This window comes from Meriones unguiculatus, chromosome 16 (assembly GCF_030254825.1).
Source record: "Meriones unguiculatus strain TT.TT164.6M chromosome 16, Bangor_MerUng_6.1, whole genome shotgun sequence".
Lineage (NCBI taxonomy): Eukaryota > Metazoa > Chordata > Mammalia > Rodentia > Muridae > Meriones > Meriones unguiculatus.
This window is the reverse complement of record NC_083363.1, coordinates 4,073,935-4,097,274: the sequence shown is the minus strand read 5'-3', so window position 1 is coordinate 4,097,274 and position 23,340 is coordinate 4,073,935. Positions and strand designations below refer to the sequence as shown.

Genomic DNA, 23,340 nt, shown 5'->3' with positions numbered 1-23,340 from the left:
TTAAAAAAAATGTTCCAAAAGTAATGTAACAAATAAAAACGCTGTTTCTGTGACAACCAAGTAGACACTTTAAAGAGATATAATGGGAGGATTTAGAAAATGTGAAGTGTAGGTGAGAAAATAAGTTTGAGAAATTCTAAAGAATTCTACACTCAAGATGGCTACACGAGGGACTTCATTCTGGCTTTCCTCATAAGCAAGTCAAACAGTAAAAGCCAGTCAATGGAGCATGATGATGTGGCTCACATCACAAAGAAAGGCAGAGAACACAAAATGAGCAGAGCCACGCGGACAGAAAGATCCAGGTTCCCTTCAAAGAGTAGACACACACACCGACAGCTCACGGCAAACTGATGTTTGTACTCCTTTAAAACAAATGACTTCCTTCTTTAACAGGATTTGTAATTAACCTAAGAGGCCCCATGCAAGCGGCTGTGCCAGAAGCTCCCACTAAACACGGGCCTGGGGAGCTGGAAGCCTCGTTAACAAGGCAGCAATAATGTTCCAATCACCTTCATCATCAAATCTGTTCTGCCTCCGGAAGCAGAAGCCCTCAGGCTGCCTCTTCTTAGGAAGTCTCTCCACTGGCTGGGGAACACTAGGCCGCCGCCTCCTCCTACTCAGAAGATTCTGTTTGAAGTGTCCTAAGCTTCCACCTATTTCTCCCTTGGCTGGGGACAAACAGCCGGGACCTGGGCTTTCAGAGCTCCCCAGTAGAGCACATAGACATCAGTAAAGCCTGGGCTCTGCTCTGTGCCCAGAGGCTGGGGGGTCCTAATGCAGCTTCCATCCACACACATGGCAGGTGGTGAGCCAGAGCTGCCCTCGGCCAGCCCAGCGCCCAAGCAGGGAGCACACAAACAGGTCATGAGGCTAACTCAAGCCCTTCTCTGACTGTGGCGCCCTCCCTACTCTGACACACGACTGGACGGGGAGCCAAAGAAACTCTAACTTTCAGCGACAGTTCTGAAGGCTCAAGGACGCTGAAGACTACCTAAGCGAGAAAGGCCGAGCTAGGAGGCAGGAGTTAACCGTGCCCAGTCTGGCCTCTGCCCCGCCAGGAATGCAAGAAGCCACAGAAATGGCTCCGGTGTGCTCCCCAAATGGAATCCTGGAGAAAAGCCTCCACACATGAGAATTCTCAGGACAGCAGCGCTCAGGAATAGGGTAAAGCAGGAAGTCTGGCCTGGGTGGCAGATGTGACGAGCTACCCGTGCGGTGTCCTGCCTCCGTTCCTGCCAGGCGGAAGGTCTCCAGCTAGAGCCTGCAGGCTCTTCACTCTAACGCTGACTGGGGCCAGACAGGTCTCTGCTCACTCTGCATAGAGTCGGATGAGTTTCCAGTCACAGCAAGGCTTCTGCTTGCTGGCCCTTTCAGCGACTAGCTATAACACACCTAAGCCTAACCCACGCACGGGCACTAAACCCCTTAACACGGGCGGCAGGGTGAAATGGAGCGGCTGGCACACCCGCTGCTCTCTCTACCCGAGGTTACTGTGGAGTTCTCGCAGCAGAGGTGGCCTGGCTGTGCATGGGAAGGCCAAGACCCCGGCACATGTGAGGCTTGGTCCCTGCACCCTCACAGGCCTCTCCTGAACTGCTTCCTCTATGTCCCACTGCTGCTCCTGCTGGGACTGGACCCTGAGCGACTTACGGAAAAGTCGTAGGCAAGCCTTTAGAGGTTAAGCCCTAACCGGCTCTTAGGCATGGCTGTCTTAGGGCCATCCTTAAAGAGGAAAGGGAAGGGGATGAATGGTGGCCTGCCCTGAGGGTACACGCATCTTCCCAGCTGGCACTCCTCCAGCTGCGTCCTTCACCAGCTCATTGCCAAGACCCTCTAACAGGATGAGCCCCCCCCCCCGAACAACTGGGCCTTTCCTCTTGGGGGTCCAGGGAGAAGGATAGACAGAGACAGGTTTCTCAGCTTCTGAGTAGCACATCTGCACAGCAGACTCTTCAAGATTTCCACAGCCGCCACCCGCACGCCTTTCCTCCTGCTGCTCCCTTCCTGCTCCTTGCGCCACCATCACCCTGAATGAAGTGTCATTGGCCGCTGGCATTCCTTTCATTTCCCGCCTCGGCCAGTGTTCCTGCAGAACACAGAGCGCAGGAGCAAAACTCATGTTTCCGGTGCTTCCGAGCCCCAGCTTGGGGCCAGGGGCACATCTGGCTGAGGGAACGGAAGGGCACAGAAGGACAGAGGCCAGTAGAAACGCAGCCCAGCACAGGGAGCACAGAAAGGCAGCTCCGCTGGCCACTGTGTGTGTGAAACTATACAACAGTGGGGGTGAGTTCCCCATAACAAGGAAGCACAGGATGAAGGAAAGGAAAGGGTCTAAGACCTATGTGTGTGGTTTGCTGTCAAGGGAGCTGCGAGGTTGAGCTACAGAACGGCCATTTTCTTAGGAGGAATGTTAAACAGTACACAGGACAGGGAAAGGCAGGGGGAATGGCCACAGAGCCACTCTGACGTCTTTGTGCTGGGAGAGCCCTAGGCTGCCCTACCCATATGTTGAGAATGCTCTCCAGCCTCGGCCTACATGAAGCTCCCATGGCAGCCTTGACCCCAAGCCCAGTCGTTCTGTAAGCATGGCTCAGTGCCTAGGCCAGGCCAGCAGGGGCTTTGTGTGTCCAGCTTCAGACAGGAGTGGGTGCTTTAGCCTCTGGGAGAAGGTATGCCAGAGGAGCCAAGAAAGAGCCAGCTTCTTAATGCCAGAGTGAGACCCAGGACAGCGGTTTCTCTTGGTGTTTCTCCTAATTTTCTAAGAGCCCCACTTCTGGTTACCTATCAGAATTCCACCAATTCTCTGTCGTCCACTTTTGTTCCAACAATCAATAAAGACTTAGAAGGGAAATGTGTGCTCACTTCAGATGCAGCAAAAGCATGGCTGGGCCGCTTTGTTCCTTGCCTAGTTCTAGGGCAATGGGAATGAGGAAAGACGAAGGCAGGCGGCCTGTTGGCTTAAATGCAGACAAAGGATCCCAGCAGAGGGCCTTGTGTCCTTATCTGGGCTTCCCCGCCCTGCTGTTAACTGGGGTGTAGCGTGTCTTCTGAGGTGCCCTTTGTAAAACTGTGAGCTGGTGCAGGGTGAGCGTGTGCGCGCCGAAGGAGCAATCTGCAGGCTCACTCTTCTCATAGCTCAGGCTATGTGCACACATCAGAATCTCAAATGTGCTCCTCCAGGGTTGAAAATAAGCAGGATGGCTCTAGGCAAAACTCTGAAGCATAAAACGTCTATAGACTTCGCCCCATCTCGTTTGCTCCCCAAAGTGGGAGTGAGATTGACTGGTGCAGGCGCTTTCCTACATGCCTACGTGAGGGCAGGACAGGAGGGTGAGGACACGGGGGAGGGGGAGGCCTGTGGGATTGGGGAGCATGGACTCTGGGTTTCTAGGTCAGTTGGCACAGCAGTGGAGACCCAGAGATGTTTAGCAACTTAGAAACAGCTGGAGCAGGCGGTACACGGGCCAAGTCTTGCTTTTTGCCTTCGCTTAGCCCTCACTGACTGTGACAGGGAGCAGCAGACATGGAGCAGCCCCTGGTGAAGGCACCCTGAACGGTGTTCCTCTAATTCAGATGCTGGAGCCCAGCCCAAAGGTGAAGAAAGTGCATGGCACTGAGGCCCTTGCCACGGGAGTATGGTACCCATAAGTCAGGAGGAGAAGCGTGTGAGGGGCTGGTCACTTCCTTCGGGGCTCCCTCATCTGTGGCGCTTGCTCCAGCAGCACACACTGACGGGCACCATGGCTGAATACCCACGGGTGGACACTGGCGAAGGCCAGTGAGCATATCCAGCCTTTCCCTCCACTCCCAGTGCAGAAGCACACACCTGTCTCTCTGACAAGATGGCCTCCAACAGGAGCACACAGAGCCGAGGCAATGGCCCCGTCCTCCACCGAGAGCACACAGAACTGGAGGATGGATTGTTACGGCTACCGACTTTTCATGCACACAGATGCGGGAGGCCTCTGTGGCAACCCCAGGGCTCGGTGGAGAACGCTGCCATTGTCTGTCTGTATCAGGTATGGGACTCTTCCCACAGGCAGATGTTAGGGAATGGCCCCAAACACAGAACTACTGGGAACTATTTCTGTAACTTCTTGCGAATATACAACTATTCCAAAATAAAGCACTTAGCTGGAGAGAAAGAATGCTAAATTAACCATATCTTTCTTTTTGTAAAGAAATGCCAACTGAGCCCAAACACTGGGAAGGAAAGACATAGCAGAACCTCAGTTCTCTCTCCTGTGGCCCAGTTGCACAGGGTAGAGGGCAGTCTTCATCCTCACCAGCCTGGCGGGCACGCAAGCTGTCAGGGCACCCACCCCAAGGGAGACTGGCACAGGCTCCTTTCCCAAGTGGGCAGAATGACCACCACTGTGGATGGAGTGTTGGCTGGGGTTGGGGAGTCGGACCTGGTGCCTTTGCTGGTAGGAGGCCAAGTGCCCATTCTGCCCTCTACTCCCCCTGACCCAGAGCCTCTGCTCTCCTTAGTCTCCTGAGGAAAGGGACCTGACGTCAGCTGCTTCACTGCTGGTTTTGCGTTCTTACTGGCTGAGCCCCGTTCCCCTGGCTGACCGAGGGCCGGTGTGCTCTTAGCGTACTCAGCCGCTCCTCCTGCTACCGGGGGCTCCAGCATCTGTGCTGCTGGAGCAAGCTTCCCTCTGCACAGGGGCAGCGCTCCTAAGACTCAAGGGCAGCGCACGGGAGAGCCATGACGTGTGGACGCAGGTCGCTGAGAGGTTCCCCACAGCCTCCCGCATCAGCGCTTGCTCAGCACCCCCTAGCCACCTCCAAACAGGCAGTTTGCATTTAATTTCTACTTCTGGAGAACTCACCCTAAGACAGTTGCACACGGGGGAACGGGTCAAAATGCCGAATACAGTGAGTCTAAATGAGGCTGTGTGAAGAGAATCACCCACAGCAGACACCCAAAGCCACCCAAAAGCCTGCGTAGGGTCGGAGAATGGGACTCACAATGCGAACGTGACTTGGAATACTCACGGCGGTCTCGTGTATGAACTACCTGCATTTGTCTGATTACCCCTGGCACAGTGACAGCCACACACTTATTAAATGTGTTAGCTAAAGCTTGCATTAAATTGTACTTGGCTACCAGCGTTAAGGAAAGCCATGGTTAGGCCCCGAGCATTCGAAATGGGCTCCTCACACTTTGGGGAGCACGGGAGCCCGCAGAGGGCTGGTCAGAGGCAGGGCACTGCTGCAGCCCAGGTTTTAACCCTGAAGGACGAGAAGCAGGGACAGCATTTTCCATGGCACTTCTGTGGAGCCATGGCACTGGCCTCCGATCATACCTCTGTGGCACGCAGCTGGGGGGACACAGACAAGGCAGGGCCGCAGCGTGTGCCACCACTGGTGACACAGGCGCCCAGTGGACAGGCCACAGGGAAACAGGCAGCACCATCTCGTCCTGTGCACCAGCCGCTGGCTCACACTGGGTTTACACAGTGATAGCTTACACCAAAAGAGGTGAAGAGAACTCTGCTACCCAGGCCCATGCCAGGAGACCCGGACAAACTCACGCACTCAACAAGTGCCCCACCTGTGCCATGATGTTGCTAAGCAACAGAGACCCAGGCTCTGTCAAAGGTCAGGTGAGACTCTGAGGTCACATCTTTCTCACTCGGGTGCTCACAAAGCAAAGCTGCAGAAACACCCTGCCTGCTGCAACCAGCCAACCACAATGGCGGCCAGTCCAAGGATTGCCAAGGACTGCCAAGGACTGCCAGCGTCTGGGCCAAAGGACCCTCCTGGCTGGCTGGAGTCCAACACAGTTTGCTGAAGGCCAATGAAGGGATTGCGAAGGTGAGCTAGTACCACGCTCAGGAGCAACCAGAATGCAGAAGCACTCGCGGTGAGCCCATGCTCCTAATTGGCGCTCCCCTGGTATATTATGGTGGTCAATCACAGCACCGCTGAAGGGAGAGCAGGCTACGCACCAGAACTGAAAATGCTGTGATAACCTCGACGGGGGGGGGGGGGGGTTTAAATGAGCCCTCCTGCTTGGAATGCAAAGCAGGCAGGAGTGCAGGGGGTGGAGCAGCCACCTGTGAAGGGCACCCAGCCACATGCTCAGTGAGGGCTGGTGCTGCAGGAAGCCACCAAGCCCTGACCTTGCAGGGAACAAGGCAGTCTTTTTCTGCCTTACAGAGAGTGACAGCCATGGACGACAGCAGAAGGGTGGGAGTGAGAAAGAGGCTGGCTCTCTTCTGACAGGCCCAGGACAGCCAGCCCTGGGCACTGAGCAGCCAGGCTGCAGGTATGAATTCTGTCATACTCTAGACCTAATGTTACTGTGGCATTAGGGCGGAAAGGCTGGAGGCAGAGTCCTCGGGTGCAACCCGCCCCGCCCTTTTCTGGCAGGTTTTCATCCTAACATAGACAGCCCCAGAAAGCTCTTCTTGTTGACTTAACACACAAACCCAAGTCGGTCTGGGAAGCTCACTGAGAAAAGCCCTCGCCTTGCCCGAATAGCCCCGCTCTCAAAGCTCTGGGCACCTGGATGGCTCTCGCACACAAGCAAGCTGTGCCCTTCGGCTCTATCCCTTGCCCGCAGGCGCCCTGCACAGCCTCACACACAGTTGGCATCCATAAATACCTGCTGATAAGTAAAGGATTCTGTCCCAGTCTGGTCAGCTGCTGGCAGCGAGGCTGAGAACAGGGCTCCAGGGAGGCCAGCCAGCGCCCAGTTGTGTGTTACTCAGGGAGAGAGTGTTCCTAAGCCAACCTTTCCCACCTCCTCACATAGCAACGAGTCCCTCGGGTGTTCCTGTGTTGGCTGAGCTGTTTGTTTATGCTTTAAAATGCCAGCCTAGGTCTCAGTATCTGTCTTGGCTGCAGATGCCAAGGTCAAGGCTAAGCCTGGTGACTTCACAGTGTCAACCAGGGCTCTGCTTGGACTTCTGCTCCTTCCACTCACATGTTGTGGCTTTGTTAGCCTCCGACAATTTTAGTTCAAATTTGTGATGTTTCATTTCCCTTTCTAGATAGCTCTCTCTCTCTCTCTCTCTCTCTCCCCCTCTCTCTCGATTTTTCAAGACAGGGTCTCACTATACAGCTCTGGGTGTCCTGGAACTCACTACACGGACCAGGCTGGACTCGCAGAGATCCGCGTGCTTCTGCCTCCCAAGTGCTGGGATTAAAAGCATGTACCACTATGTTTGGCTTGGAAATATATTTAGTTAGGACAATAAAAAAAAAAAAATGGTCTAAGCTAAGCAAATAAAGGGCACACCACAGACTTGACCAGAACACATGCTCTCAAACGCAGAAAGAACTTCCCAGAGGCTTGGGTCAATCCAGGAATGTTGTCATTTACTTGTTTTATGCACTCTGACCCAAGGCAGTAAGTGATCTTCACGCACACCTGCTCGCTTAATGTGTCCTTGAGAAACATGCTGGGTAGGGCTGGGGGTCACCTGCTCCCACCTCATTTGCCTTCCCAGTGTGCCTCAGGTTTGACTCCAGGGAGAAAAAAATTATAACAGCTATGGGGAAGTCAGAGAACCGCCCCATAGCCGGCCCACACTGCAGTGAGACACAGTACTTTCTCCTTAAAAAAGGAAAAGCAAAGATAAAGGCAAGAAGACAGTAAGACAGCAATTAGCTCCCCGCAGACAGCCCCCAGGTCAAGGGTAAACCTCAAAGGTGGGGAAGGGGCTGTTCCTACAAGCAGGGATGCAGCTGTGAGCTGGGTGGAAGGTACTCAGCATCCATTCTCTTGTGGACCAGAGGACCGTGGGTGTCAACGACCTGTCAGCCGTGCCCTTGCAGAGGTCTCTGACAGGCACTGCGGTGGCAGCCTGCCCAGGACCACCCAGGGAAGTAGACCAGGGCAGGAGAGACTTCAAGGCCTCACTGCAGGAGGGCCGGGCAGCCTCCATTCCCCTCAAGGGCAGATACCTAAGCTGTCTGTCAGGGCTGAGGCGAATGCATCCATCACTGTGTTCAACACGCACTGTAAGAAGTGGCAGCTCCTGCCCAGATCGAATCAAACCTTCAGGAGGAATTTAGCACGGCAAAAAGCCTCCCCGAAGGGAGCGAGGCCAGACCTCTGTGCTCATACTCCACCGAGGGACAGTCATCAAGCCTGATTTCTACATCAGCGGCAATGTTCTAACTTTCTTTAAAACTGAGGTTTTGAAAGATTTAACTAAATCGATGCCACCAGCACCCCGTGTGTCAGCGATGTGAACCCTCCACTGACTACACTCAACTAAAGCCATTTGCGGGTGTTTGCAGGGCGCCAGCTGGGGTGTGCCAAGCACTGCACTACTGGACTGGAGTTCTGGTCACTGATGGACACAGATGAGGTTACCTGGGCAGGGGCCGGCTGGTTTCTCTCGAGGTACCGGGTACCACTGGGTCCTTTTCTCCTAGCAGTCTAATGAACCTGCCAAACTGATTTTTGCTCTGGACTACATTTGGGTCTTCGAGAACAGGAAGAACTATAACACACAGCGACTTTACCCAGGGGCATCTGTCTGTGTTCCCTTTCTTTAGAAATGTTAACTGTATTATTTATGGGGAAAGAGCAGAGAATCAAGTTAGAGTCAAATTCATCATCCCAGCCGGGCGTGGGGCACTCACCTGTAATCCCAGTACTCTGGGAGGCAGAGGAAGGAGAATCTCTATGAGTTCGAGGCCAGCCTGGTCTACAAAGTGAGTCCAGGATAGCCAAGGCTACACAAAGAAACCCTGTCTTGAAAAACCACCACCACTACCAACAACAACAAAAAACAAAAAGACCACTACCACCAACAACAAAATACTTCTTATCCCAATGCAGCACCAGCACTTTGGAGGCAGAGGACTGTCATGAATTCCAGGCCAGCCTCTGTGCCACAGTACGTTCCCAGCCAGCAAGGGCTACAGACAGAGACCCTGTCTGAACAGTAACAGCAACAAAAACTCAGACACTTAAATGTTAAGTTCAGTCTCATCTTTTCAAGCCAGTAGGTTTGTGTAAAACAGGTCAAACTTTAAAATAATGGCGGGAGGAGTAAGCCTGTGAAATCACATGAGAAACCCATGGTTCAGCGACACACCTCTCCTGAAACAGGACATCCCTGCGCTCCCACCTCTGAAGCGGAGGGGCTGGTTTTCCTTGTCACCCATGCTGTGGTACGAAGGCACAACTACTTACTACTAGGAAACGAACAAGCGAATTCAAAAGTCAGTGCCCTCAGGAGGCAGGAGCCCATCCAGGCCACGGTGTGTGGCAAGGGCTCCAGTGGCTCAGACTCGAGAGCTTTAGAGGAATTGCGCACTTTAGGGACAGGGACACTCAGCGTCCCTCCCGTCCTTCCAGGGCCTTAACCACGGCCTCCAGTTTTGTTTTGTTTGTTTCCTTCCTTCCTTCCTTCCTTCCTTCCTTCCTTCCTTCCTTCCTTCCTTCCTTCCTTCCTTCCTTCCTTCCTTCCTTCCTTCCTTCCTTCCTTCCTTCCTTCCTGTTCTTTGCTTGAGACAGGCTTTCACTGTGTAGCCCTGGCTGTCCAGGAACTCCCTCTATAGACCAGGCTGGCCCTGATTTCTAAATGGTCTCTGTGGACTGAAGCCTGAGAGCTTGTAAAGATGACCTGTGCTTACCACCTTTGATAGGGCCAGGATCTGGCTGGGAGCTCAGGTCATACGCACAAGAACAAGACGAGCAATATACACAGAGAGGGCTGCCAGCAGACGGCAGATCCAGGCTGGGAGGGGCAGGCGGGGCTTCCTGTCTGCGTCTGGAAGTAGCCCACTCTGCCCAGTCCCTCTGGTCTCCCCACTGAGTACTCCGGCCGCCGCATCGATCAGGTTATGAGGGGCTCCCACCTCACTTACTCCGGTTGTGATGATCTTTCTAGTTTGAGCTCGACCCCAGCCTCTCCCTTCAGTTGTTTCATGCCTCCAAGTGGGCTGTCTTCATTTTGTTGTTAACAGCAGTAGACACTGAACCTAGGGCCTCAGGCATGCCAGGCAAACACCAGACCACTGAACTAGACTCTGCCCATTGTTTTAGCTTAGTTTGTCTTGAGACAGCACCTGGCCTTACGCTAACTCTGCAGTGCAGACTGTCCTTGAATTTGAGATCCTCTTGCCTCAGCCTCCTGAGAAGCTGGGATTATAGGCCTGGGCCACTGGGCCCAGCTAAAGCATGGCCAACTCCTAGAACAATGCTAGGTATGCAGCCCGTCACTGTGGGGGATGGGCCTGGGAGACAGCCTGAGAAACGGGGTTAAAAAGCCGGGTGCCATGGCAGGCATCTATAACCCTAATGCTGGAGGCAGGGAAGACAGGCCACCCCTTGGAGCTTGCTGGCCAACTAGTCTAGACAATCAGCTCCAACAGGGAAGTGACACAGGCCACCCAAATGCTCTTATATGGAGACTGTCCAGCTCTAGGTAAGGAGTCCACGCTCAGCTCTGCAGAAACAGGGGACAGCAAGGAGGCCTGTGGTAGTGACAGTGACGTGAAACGGTGAGGAGCATCAAGAGGCAGCACCGTGAGAGAGCCTTGGAGAAGCCTGGAGGCTGTGCCCCGCCAGGCAATCGGTGAAGAGGAGAGATGTTAGAAAGAAACCTGGGTGGAGGAAGGAGTTCAGAGGGCGGCCCATGGGCTTTGGTTACCCTCTAGGATCTGGTTCGGGACACCTTTAACACCAAGGCTTTCCCAGTCCTCATCTGTCCTATTGATTCACAGTGAAAAACTGGCACAAAGGTCACGGTGAGTGGCGCTGCTGCTGAAAATTGCCTGAGAAAGTCTCAATGACAGGGAAGGGCGCATTCATTAGGAGAACAGCCAGAGCCACTGGTCTGTGGTGGGACACAAAGAAGACTTGTGTTGACTGTGCCAAAATGACAGCATAGGAAGAGGCTCCATTGTATTTCCGGGGTAGGAGTCAGAAGAGGAAGGCCAGGGGCTGCGGCAGTGGGTTGCAGGAGCCGGGGTGGGTGTGGGGTCCTGTGTTCAGTGCCCCAGAGAAACGAGCAGGCAAGCAGGAAGGAAGGGAGGAGACAATTAAAGAACAAAACAGCAATGCGGATGTACACAGCCGCTTCTACCGTAGCCTCTGACGGGAACGGGGTCTTGGGGAGCATCACTCGGCCGTGGTGGACTGACTGGTCTCTTAACTTCTGAGGACATTAAGAGGGAGACATGCTGGGCCCACAGAAGGCTGGGTAGGGTGAAACCTCCCCACGGCACGTGGTGCATCATGCGTCCTGCACACGCTCTCCTGCCTGCCGTGAGCCTCGGCAGAGCAGAGCAGGGCAGAGTAGCTGCGGAACAAGGAGATGAGGGAGAGGCAGAGATTTTAGCAGGAAACCAGAAAGGACTTCCCAGGACCTCACAGGAGTAGTGACGGTGACAGAGGGGAAGGCGGTATCCAGGCGGGAGCTGGCAGGCACTTTAGAGAGTCGTGAGTGTGCGTGGGGACTGGGGCCAGAGCTGCTCACAGGGCTCCTCTACGGAGCTCTTTTCCTTCATGTACTGAGTTGGCTCTCAGAGAGGGGCAGGTGACATGGCTCGTGGGAGTCGGATGACCTGAGTTCCATCTCCAGAACCAATACGGGGAAGGAGAGACTCCCACGACCTGTCTTCTCACTTCCTTATGCGCACTGTGGGATGCGCACACATCCTCTCTAGGTGAGTGTAATATTTAAAGTATTCTGATAACTGAAAAATACAAATTATGCTGGCCGTGGTGGCTCACATCTGTGATCCCAGCACTGGGGGAGGCAGAGGCAGAGATGGAGCTCTGTGAGTTCAAGGCTAGCCTGGTCTACAAAGTGAGTCCTGGACACAGAGCCAAGGCTACACAGAGATACCCTGACTCGAAAAACCAAAAACCAAACCAAACCAAACTAAAAACCACTACCCTCAACAAAAACAATCATGTTAAGAGCACTGCTTTTAACTGTTTCCTCCACTGAGCATCGCCAAGGAAGGCCTTAGGCCAGCTCTTTCAGCTCCCAAATTCTAGTTTTCTCTCAAAAACTGAATTCAAATGTGGACTAGATTAGATCACTGCTACAAACCAACACAGAGCTCAGCAACAAAAATGAAATTCCAAAAGAAACCAAGACTGAGACCTGAAAAACAAAACCATAAGGTTCAGTGGGAAAACAATGCTGCTTTTGGAAAACATTGCATAGGGAAGATCGTTTTAATAATTTATTTATTTTTATGTGCATTGGTGTTTTGTCTAGCGTTATAGACAGTTGTGAGCTGCCATGTAGGTGCTGGGAATTGAACCTAGGTTGTCTGGAAGAGCAGTCAGTGCTCCTCATCATTGAGCCATCTTTTAAGACACAAATACAAGACACAACTACAGAGGTGACTGAAGAAAGAAGACAGAGCCTGTATGAAGCTGTCCATGTCTGAGGCTAGAAAAGCGCACAGTAGTCACGACAGCTCGCCGTTCTCAGCTCCATCAGACGTTTCAAAGCCCCTGGAACCCCAGCTCCCAGGGAATCTGACCTCCTCTTCTTCTGGCCTCTGCAGGTATCTGCATTCACATCCCCCCGCCCCCTCCCATATGTGTTAGTGAAACATGCCTTCAGTCTCAGCTCTTGGGAGGCAGGCCTTGAGTTCAAGGCCAGCCTGGTCTACATAATGAGTTCTGGGATAGCCAGGGCTACACAAAGAAACCCTGTCTTGGAAACACAACAACAAAAACAAGCAAAAAAAATTTTAGTTTTTTTTTTCTGCATATTTAAAGGAAAAAAAAAAAAAAGGACAGGGTATGGACACCGATAGCTCCACTGAGCAATGGAGCATTTCCCAGCATGCACAAGGTCCTGGGCTCCATCACCTGTGGTGTGAGAAAAAAACCTAAAAGGCCGCTGGCATCCTTTGTGAAGGACCATTCCCTTCAGGCACACAGAAACAGGGACTTCAGCAGCAAAGAAGAAAAGAAAAAAGGAATCAAAAAACAACTGTTTCCTGTTTTTACTTTTGAGATTGGGTCTCATGTAGCACAGGCTAGCCTGAATTTATTTTGTGGCTGAGAACGACCTTGAACTTCTCATCTTCATGCTTCTATTCCCCCCCCCCCCCCCCGGGGCTGAGATTCACGTTACACCACAGATGGCTATAATTTCTACTGCTGCTACTTCTAAAACAGTTTTTTAACAAATGGAAAAAAAAAAAAGTCAACCTCATTCATAATAAAACCTATTATGACGCTTTACCAAGATAGTGCTGCTGAGCTATGATTGGTACTGCGTGCCTGTAATTCCAGCACTGGACAGGGCGGGAGAGAGAGAGAAATTTTAAGCTCGAAGACAGACCACATATTTGTCTTAAAAAAAAAAAAATCTGGCCAATCTGCTAACCAAAGTGCTGAAAGGGTTGGCTGCACTGTGACGGTGTGGAAAGCAGCCTTTGCTGGGTGGGACAGCAAGCTCCCCACAAGCTCGGCCGTTCGGCTTCCGGGAACAGAAGCACAGGCTACACGGCGGCAGCAGGGCTCTTCAACAGCAAGGGCTTCCTAAGAGCCACAGTCCAGAAACTCCCGAAGTGAACGCCACAGGGTCCTGCAGGGAAGCTCTGCAAGGTTACAACCATCAGAACTCCGCTGTCAGGTGAAAAGAGACTTGCAACAGCACATTCGAGATGGCGTCGCTTTTACCTTAAAGAGGTTTACCATGTTGGAAATGCTTTCTTGTGTGTGTGCACGTTATTTCTGCGGGGAGATTCATAGCTAGGGAGGGGAACTGGGGGTGTTCGAAGGCAGGGGAAGGCTTGTTTCTCACTCCAGGCTCCTCACTCAGTACTTCTGAATTTGCAGCCACAAGGCCAGTGTGGTGGTTCACACTTGTAAGCCCAGCTGCCCAGCTGGCTGAGGAAGGAGGGTGGAGCATCCAAGGTCAACCCGGGTAACACAGCAAGACCCAGTACAGCGGAAAGAAGACGTTTCTTTCTGGCCACTGGCAGGTATTAGGAAAACAAAACAAAACAAACCCCTCGGGTATGAAATTCCACTTTCAGCCTGGGCAGTGGTGGTGCACCTCTAATCCCAGAATTTGGGAGGCAGAGGCAGGGGGATCTTTGAGTTCGAGAACAGCATCGTCTACAGAGTGAGTCCAGGACAGCCAGGACTACACAGAGAAACCCCATCTCAAAAAAACCAAAACGAAAACCAAAACCAAAAAGAATTCCACTTTGAGCGTTGGCTTTGCCTGGATTTCCATACAGTTGGGCAGAAGCTGGTTAAGTCACAAACTCCCCAGAGGCACAGGACAGATCTGAGACTCAGGCTTGGACAGTCGATCCTGAACCGCAGTGTGAGGACCAGAGGCACGGCTCTGCCGCGGCCACAGAGTTCCAGAGAGCTCCCTACTGCTCATTGGGCAGGGCTGGTGGCCGAAGAGAAACTCCAGGGCACCATCTCAGTGCCAGCGTGGAAGCAGTTTCCCAGCAAGGACCTTGACACCCTTTCCCAACACCCCTCCCCTCGATCCTACCAGCTTAGGACCCCCAAAGAAATAAGAAAACGATAAAGAACAAGGACATCTGTACAAAGCACATATTTCTTTGTGTTCACAATGGCTTCTTGGCTGTTTAAATGAGGACAAGCCAGGAACAGATTGTCAGACAAACTGTCATTTGGAAGCCCCAACTGAGCTCAGGCGGTTTCCCACCTGTCCAGACAGACAATCAGGCCGCCTTCAGCTATGGACAGGTGGGTCCTGTGGTGCCAGACACTGGGTCATTAGAGCTCGGGAGACACAGAAGAAGAGCCCCTAAGTTCCACGAGGCTCAGGGCTCCTTCTTACCACTTGGCAGCACAGAAAGGGACCATCCCTAGGAAAGGCAGCAAGAGTAGAGCAATAGAGGAACCCTGAGCTGCAAGGGCAGCCTGCCACAAGTCTGCCACAAGTCTGGAGCTGAGACCTGGGACTCTAACAGAGCTCGGCAAGAAAAAGCTCTGTGCTGCTTGAGGGTTGGGTTTCCAAGGAAGCCAAAATGAGATCCATGAATCGCCTGTATAAAATAAAAGCTTGTCCTCTCACTAACTGGCGAGGTAATCATTTCCCTCCATGTTAACTACATAGCACCAGTCCTCTTCTGCCTTCATCTCTGGTCCCCAAGAAACTCCTAGTGTATCCAGGGCTACAGGATGACACAGGCCCCTGTATCTCATTCTGCAACTGGCCATGGAGGACTGTTTGCAACTCATTACCATCACCTGGGGGTATGTATGCAAAATGTACCATGCTCCAGGGGATGCAAGTAAGATGCGCCAGGCCCCTGGAGGCATGCACATAAGGCATGCCAGGCAAGTTCTTTGTGGCAGAGTCTCTTGCATGTGCCCGCAGCACCTTGGCACTCCCCTTTCACCTCATCTCCCCCTCCTGAGTCTCTCCTCTCACTGAATCTCTGCGCTAGTGGTTTTGAAAGCCTTCCCCTGTCTTAGAATCCTGGAACCTAGGTTTCACCTGTACCGAGCACACGGTGCCCTCAATGGAACTTCCTTCCTGAGACTCGGATGCCGCAGCTCACCGGGACTCAGCCGGGAGTCCCCCCCCCCCAGTGGGGAGTATAATGGAATCTGACGAAGCTTCGGAAACTCAGATCTCACTGTGTTCCCACAACTTGGAAATACGACGTGTGAGTGCTGAAAACTAACACAGTCTAAAGAAAAGCAACAGACGAACCAAAAAGGCGGAAAAGCAGACGAGAAGAGACAAACAGTAACACTGCACAGAGAGGAGCAGGAAAGGGAATCTAAGTGACAGCGACCATCCCTGCGACAATGTAAGGAGGATGGACAGGAAGAGATGAACAGGAAGTGGCTGAATGATGCAGCTGGCTTCCTTCTGCTGCCACGCTACAGGCCAGCTTTGTCCCATCCTGCGTCAGGTAGCCGGCTTCACCCTAGTTCTCTCCTATGGAGTCCTCTCAGCACTCACACCAGGCACACTACCAAACCTGCTCATCTACCCTTTCCTTTCTTGTTCCCATCCTGCCTTTAGAGTGCCCATGCCATGAGAGCAAGAGGCTCTGTCTTTTGAGCAATGCTGCTTTCCAGCATGTATAGCAGTGCCAGAGACACAGTAGGCTCTTAGCAGACCAGCTGGATGAATAACTGCAAGGAAAAAAATGGACAGGATAAAAAGAGTCCTCTTGCGTCTCAGGTGCAACTGTGCAGAATTATCTAAGGCAAATCATCACTGCCAAAATCATACAAAACCTTCTTGCCCACAACCTGCTGGTGCTACGACCACGAAGCCAGTCAGAGTGTACCAAAAATGTCCTACAGAGTGAACACTGGCATGCCAACGCACCCCTGATTTCACTGCGGCCGTCTCAGGCCAGATTGGGCTACATAGTGAGACCCTAAAGTACCCCTCTCCCCAAAGCCCAGAGAAAGTGTTTCAGTGACTCAGCTCTGGAGTAAGGCTCACAGCTTTGTCATCTACACACTACTTTCACGTGTCCCCAGAGCTTTTGGTTTAAAAAAAAAAAAATGTTGGTGGGCTGCAGAGATGGCTTAGAGGTTAAGAGTGCTGTGTCCTTCTCCAGAAGCCCTGTGGGCCCTGGGTTCAAGTCCCAGTTCCTATGTGATAGTTCACAAACCATCTCCAATTCCAGGGGATCTGATGACCTCTTTAGTCATGCATGTGGTACACAGGCATACACGCAGAGAAAACATCCATACATATATATCTCCAAAACGACCACCACAACAACAAAAAAAACCAACCACACGGTAGCGCACACCCTTTTAACCCCAGTACCTGGGAGGCAGGTGGCTCTTGGAGCCTGATGCCATCTTGGTTTATGCAGACAACCATAGGGACATGGTGAGGTGCGTACGTTGGTGCTCACGCTTGTACACGCATCCCCTCTCTGACTGAAACACACACACAGAATTGCTGCCCTGTTGTGTGTGCTGTAGCAATGGTGCTCACTGGCCCCTCTCTTGCTGCAGGGGAGAGGGTGGGCAGGCTGGGCAGGAGGTGGTCTGGGAGACCGTGAGCAGCATGAATGCTCTGAGGCTGCAAAGACACTGCTACAAATGCTAGAAAGAGAAAAGAGAAGAATAGCCCTTACGATGGAATAAGGAACGAGAGAGAAAGAGGCAGCGAAAGCCCAGCGCTGACACCACCCTGGAAATAGGACACAAAAGGGAAGAGAGAAGGAAAGCAGGGGTGAGGGCAGGAGGGAAGCGGGCTTGGGGAACAAGGCAGGCAGTGGCAGGAGGCAAGAGAAGCCTGCAGCCAAGCAAGCCCGAACTTCCAGGCTAGGGGTTGCAGGGAGGGGGCGCCTTCCAGGCCAGGCCCCCAGGCCCCTGCTTCCCCAGCACGCTGCCATGATGGTCCAGGAAGGCCAGTGGGAGGTTAACTGATCTGCCTATTGTCGGTGAGAAGTCAGGGCTTGCACGGCTGTGTGTGGAAGTTTGGAGGTGGGTGTACAAGCATCCATCAGTCTGGCTAACTGGAGTTCCTACATCTGACACAAAGACTGAAATGCAGAGCTGCCTGAAAACAAGTGCGGCTTAAGCGTGCTTAAGTCAAACCTAAAAGCAACGGGAGCTGAGGGGAAGGCTTCGCCTCCAGCTGTGTGCCAGGAAGCAACTTAAATAGACACTCCAGGCTCCAAGCTGTCCCCAGAGGTGGGAGCGCCACATTCTTGTTTAGAGTGGGAGGGCTGTGCCCAGCAGAAAGCACGCTGCTTGACATACCAAGGAACAATGCACACTGCAGACCTGAGGCAGGCTCGGGTCATGGGTGGAAGGGCAGCCCTCCCCATGTGTTGTCTCCTGAGGCAGCCAAAGCCTCTGCGGAGCGCACCAATCACCTCCCCTCCTGATGACATCATGCTAGCTCTAAGGGACAGAACCAGGGAAGCTCGGGGACTTGGCTGGAAGGATGCTCTTCCTGCCACTGCTGCCTCTCAAGAAGGGGCCACTACAGCACAGCGTCCCCCAGATGGACACTCCGACGCAGGAGTCATTCTGAGCACACGCACACAGAGCACACAGAGCGCGGTCATGCTCTCCACCGCCTCCCACTTGTTTAATATTTATGAACGCTGATTACCAAACACAAACTTATCACTTGAGCCTTCAGCCAAGTGTCCCCCAGCTCAGAGGCTTATGCTAAGTGGACAAGCAGCCTTCTTCGAGAAGTGGGCTGCTCTCCCACCATCTCCACTCTCACTCAAAAGGAGGGGGGCCACTGACGGAAGACTTCCACACGGAGCCACAGCCTGACCAGGAGGCTATTTTTGCTCTTACAGTCAGCTTTCACGCCTGAGTGCCCTACCCCTGCAGGTTCAAGCAATCACACAGTGAAAAGTTATGCAAAATTAAAGTTGTCCTCTATGGTGCACGCCTTTAATCCCAGCGCTCAGGAGGATAGAGCTCTGTGAGTTCGAGGCCAGCCTGGTCTACAGAGTGAATTCCAGGACAGCCAGGGCTACATAGGGAGACCCTGTGTCAAAAAACAAAAACAAACAAGGTTGATAGCTGTATTCTACATGTCCCGATTGCTCTCGCTGTCTGCACTACAGTCAAGCAACTTTATTAGGCAGAGAGGACGGGGAGCATTCAGGAGTGTGTGAATAGTTGTGGCAGCTCCACCATCACGGACGAGGGCCGCACTAAGCCTGCACTGCGGTGTGCAGGGCACTCAATTCTGGCAGCAATCCCTTCGCTGCTGCACGTATGATGGTGTGCAGGAGACAGGCTGGGGGTTTATCTAGGGAGACTGAGGTATAGGAGCACAGCACTGAAACTGCCACCTCAGCAGGACAGAGCAGGGAACCTTTCCTGTGGCTGGAAGTGGGAAAGGCTTTGAGTTCTGATCCCCAATACCCTGCCCTGGCACCCGAACACTCAAGCACTGCAAACAAAGGCGAGTTAGCTAGCGCTAAGCTCTTTGCTCTAGCACCGAGCCATCCAAACTTGCTGAGGGGTGGCACAGATAAGATCCCCAGCTGAGAAAGAGGTCGCACTTCACTGAACAGACTCCATAATGGCATTATTTCTGGGCACAGTGGCACACACCTGTAATCACAGGAAGTCACAGACTGAGGCAGGAGAACTGCTGTGAGCTCAAGGGCAGCATGGGCTACCAAATGAGATGCCCAAATAAAACAAGCCAGCATTTCTTTATGCTCTCCGCGGAAGGTAGGCTGCAGGGACGGGTCACAAGGGGAACCCACGCTGAAGCATAAAGGAGGACGGAGAACTGCAGCTGGCAAAGGCCTCTCACTGGAATGGCAGCCTTTCATAGAGGGACACGCACAGCCCAGCTCTCCCTGGACTGTCAGTGTAGAACTTAGGGCAGGGGAACCAAGGTTGAGGAAGGGAATGGACTTGAAAGGTGGGAGGACCATGGTCTGTACAGCATCTAGGAGGCCCAGCAATGGTCCGCGCAGCCACACAATACAGCACGGAGTCTCCAGATCCTAGTGCGTTGAGACGGCCTAATGGCAGAGCATCTGGCTGGCATGTACAGTGTCCTGGGGTACATTCCTCACCACATACATACAAGTGTGTGTGTGGGGGGAATACTGAGCTCCAGCTCCAAAGCCTGCTTGTCTTGGAAAGGAATCTAGATTGCAATTATTAGGTGACAGAAGTAAGTTATAAATTAGTAAACACACAAACCCAATTTGACTCGGAACAAGTGTTCATATAGGTTACATCTGTGGGTGGTTTTCCCCTCTCCTTGATACTGAAAGCTTTTTTCATATACAGCTTCTCAGTTCACCCTCCCAGGAAGCCACAGGGGTCAAGACAACATGCTCTGACTTGACTGAAGAACTCAGAATATATCTCCTGGAGTTTGGCATCAGAGGCTCTTGGGCAGGGCTGTTTAGTAAGCAAGCGCCATTACTTCTTGGTTAGCGAGACTCTAACAGGACATAAGGAAAGGCCAGTGTCGCTAACAGATGCTCTCTTGGAGGCAGACCGTCACCAGGCCAGCACTCGGAAGTCACCCTGCCTGGGGCAGTTCACCAAGGGCCGCATCACCAGCCGTAAGCAGCATGAGCCCACACCTATGAGCTGAGCTAGAGCACCTCAGCCATCAGCCAACCAGCCCTGCTGGCCACAGTAGGTGCAAGGGGGCTGAGTTCTCCCCACCTCTCATCCCGGAAGAGAAGACCCATCAGCCTCTCACAGATCAACAGCCGTGTCCGCCCGGCTCTCCCAGGCCAGGGCGCGTCCCGGCTCTGGGTGGTGGGGAGGGGCCGTTAGGGAAGACAGTCATGAAGGACTTGAACTCCACTGCTCCCCAGTCCCATGGCACCACCTGAGGACCACCCACCATCCCTGCAGCCTTTCCTGAGGTCTGAGACGGCCTAGGCTCAGTCCTTCCTCCAAAGCTCTGGGCAAGAGATAATGGGACAATCTGCCATGCGGCTCTCTCCTTGGGCCAGCTAGGAGCTGTGCTAGGCACACAAGTCCCTATTTGGGCCTATTTCGCAATAAAAGACAATAGCCCTGACAGCATTCATGACGTGGAGCCGATGCTGGCATTGCCGTAGAGGCAGCTCTCCACTGTGCCCTGTCGACTAGAAGTGCCAGCCAGACTCACCGCAGCTCCACCTGTGCTGGGGTCCCAGCTGCCCAGGCCGTTCCCTCTCCCTCCCAGGCCTCAGCGAGGAGCTGGCTGCGCTCCTGCGCTGCACGCAACGGTCGCAGAAGCACTGGACGTGGGCCATCCCAGCACAGCGCACGGTGGTCACAGCGCTAGCCTAGCATGTCTCTGACTTCCTAAGTGGGGCTCAAACACATGATTCTTTCCAATAATAGCTCAACCACCTTCATACATTTTCAGATTTAAAACATATCAGTGTAGCCTGGCATGGCAGTGCATAGCTGCAACCCCAGGACTGCGAGTTCAAAGCCAGCCTGGGCTATGTGATGAGACCGACCAACAAGACAAAACAAAACAAAAACAATGAACAAAGAACAAGCCTGTGCAGCACAGTGGGGCTTCTGACATTTTAGACACACTGCAGAAGGGCGGGGCACATCGTGGGCTCACCCCTGTGACCCCAGCACTCGTGGGCCATGGCAAGCAGGCAAATCTGAAATTCGAGGCCAGCTTATGCCACACAGAGGAATCCCATTTTGAAAAAAGTCTATACGTATGTGTGTGTGAATCCATGCACACACACACAATACCACACCTGCGCGGAGCGGAAACGCGCTCGCCCAGCATTACGGACATTTCAGGGCACCTTGGAGAGGGAGCCACGAAGAAGGGGTGTTCCCGCACCAGCCAGGCTGCCTTCCAGCACGTCAGGGCAGTTCTGGAGTACTCTCCCCTCCAGGGCTTTCTGTTTGGTCCCAAGCCCACTTCCTACCCTGCCTTCTTACCCGTCCACACTGCACACTCTAGGGGCCCGACCTTTACCCGCTCCAGCTACTGCCTGCTCATGTTGTCTCGTCACTGTGTTAGCCTCAGGCTGGTTTGAGCCAAAGCGCTCACTAGCCGCTTAATTCCACCTCATTCTGCGGCTCCATCGTCTTTCCAGAAGAGCTCTCCCACAGTGTGCCTCCTGCCTACCCTCTTTACTGCTCCTGACTGTCTCCACCCCACTCCTGTGTGACCCTGAAGACGTGCCGAGGGGCACCGCATCCATACTCTGCAGTGCAATCTCCCCGGGGGCCCAGGAGCGACCTCGCACCGTGATGTCCCTCTAGTGCCCGGCACCCCTCTGCAACAGGTCCACCGAGACTTTGACTAAGCAATGAAGATTCTCTTGCTGGGATTCCTGCCTCTGTCTAAACAGCCCTAAGCGGGGCCTTATCTGGAGATAAGGGGCGGCAGGAGCTGCCCCACCCTGTCCCACACTGGTTTACATAACTCTTCAGTGGCAACCTCCTCCAGCTGGGCTGGGCACGGGTTACAGAATGTTCACATGCCCACGGCAGCTGCACTGTCCCCTCCGGTCAGAGAGCTAAGTGTATCCCAAGATTGTTCCTGGGAGACAGACAGAGTCCACTTCAAAGGCAGCTCTGTCCCGGCACGCAGCTTGTGAGGCGGGCACGGGAACATTCCCAGCGTAGTTCCCAATCTTTCAGACACATGTTCTCCCCAGTAAGACACTCCAAAGGCCTCTGGGAAATAGTCCGTTTGTATCGGCCTCTTCAGTCTCAACAGTAAAGAACTCTAGGTCTCACGCTGAAAACGCTCTCTCCTCACCAGTCTCACTTCTTGAGCCTCACCAAGCTGGGAATGCGGGATGGGGTGCATGCATCTGCTGGGAGAGGCTTCTGGGCCTCAGGAACCCGGCAAGAACAGCCAGGAGGAACCCCACAGCAGCTTCTTCCCAAGCGCTCCCCACCCCCACACCTGCTGCCCTGCTAAGCCTGGTTTTCCCTCTGCCTCTCCAAGGACGCGCAGGAAGTGCCATGGCTCGTCTGAAGTAACTCCAGAGTGAGACAGGCAGATGGGTTCCAAATGTTTCCAAACACATGTCATTTCTAGGAACTGTCCCTCCCTCGGCCCTGCTCTGCTGGGCCTCCACCCTCAGGTTTAACTATTGGGGACCTGTCCTCTGGGACCTGAGCTCCTTGGAACCTGCCACAGTCACTATCATTAGAAATACTCCTGGCACAGTGCTCAGGGACGGGGCGGCCCTGGCCCAGATCCTGGTCCCAGAAGCCCGCACACGGGAAGCTGGGGTGGGCTACAGCCAGGCTGGCCAGGCCTGAGCTCTCTGTGAGTGTGACATCACGACAGACTTACCTCATCCCACTCCGAGGCAAAGGAAGGCGACTTCTCAAGCCTTTTCTTCCCGAGGCTGCAGTTGGACAGGGACTCGCTGCGGCTCCCCATTGTGGTGTCGTCCGTTGGGGAGCAGGTCAAGAGGTCAGAGTCAGACTTAGACAAACTGCGGCTGAGCTTGAGCTCAGCTTTGGGCTTGCTGGTGGGAGGGGCTCGGCTTCTGGCCCCGCTCCTGTCTTCTTCTTCCTCGGCGGCGGCGGGGTGCAGAGGGAGTGTGTGAGTCAACGCGGCCAAGTGTGCTCTGCTGGCCAGGGCGGGCAGGCCTGCCGGCAAGCCCACTCTCTCGCTTTGGTCCAGGACGCCCGGCTGCGGAGTTCCAGTGCCTTGTACAGCCAGCTCCTCTAGCTGCATGCTGGCCTCGTGGCAGGCGTCCGGCTGGGGGCACTCGGGGTGGTTCTGGCTGGGGGCACTTAGCAGCTGGAACGGGTCCTGCCCCACCTCACACACTGGGGAGGAGCCGTGAAGGAGACCCGAGAACTGCTCCGGGACCTGCCCGTCCTGCCCCTCCACAGAGTCCTGGCTCCGGCTGCCGCTCTGCCTGTGGTCTTGAAGTGGACAAAGAGAAATAAAAAATTAAACGTGG

The 23,340-nt window shown here is 53.6% G+C and overlaps 1 protein-coding gene across 8 annotated transcripts in view; it reads right to left on the bottom strand.

Annotated features, from left to right (window-relative positions):
• Window positions 1-23,340, bottom strand: part of Anks1a (ankyrin repeat and sterile alpha motif domain containing 1A) — a 154,979-nt gene that overhangs the window by 34,792 nt on the left and 96,847 nt on the right. For all 8 annotated transcript variants that reach the window (XM_021630113.2, XM_021630096.2, XM_021630103.2 and 5 more), the window contains one exon: window positions 22,719-23,302. In XM_021630113.2, the coding sequence (XP_021485788.1) occupies window positions 22,719-23,302 (584 nt within the window). The remainder of the gene's footprint in view (window positions 1-22,718; window positions 23,303-23,340) is intronic.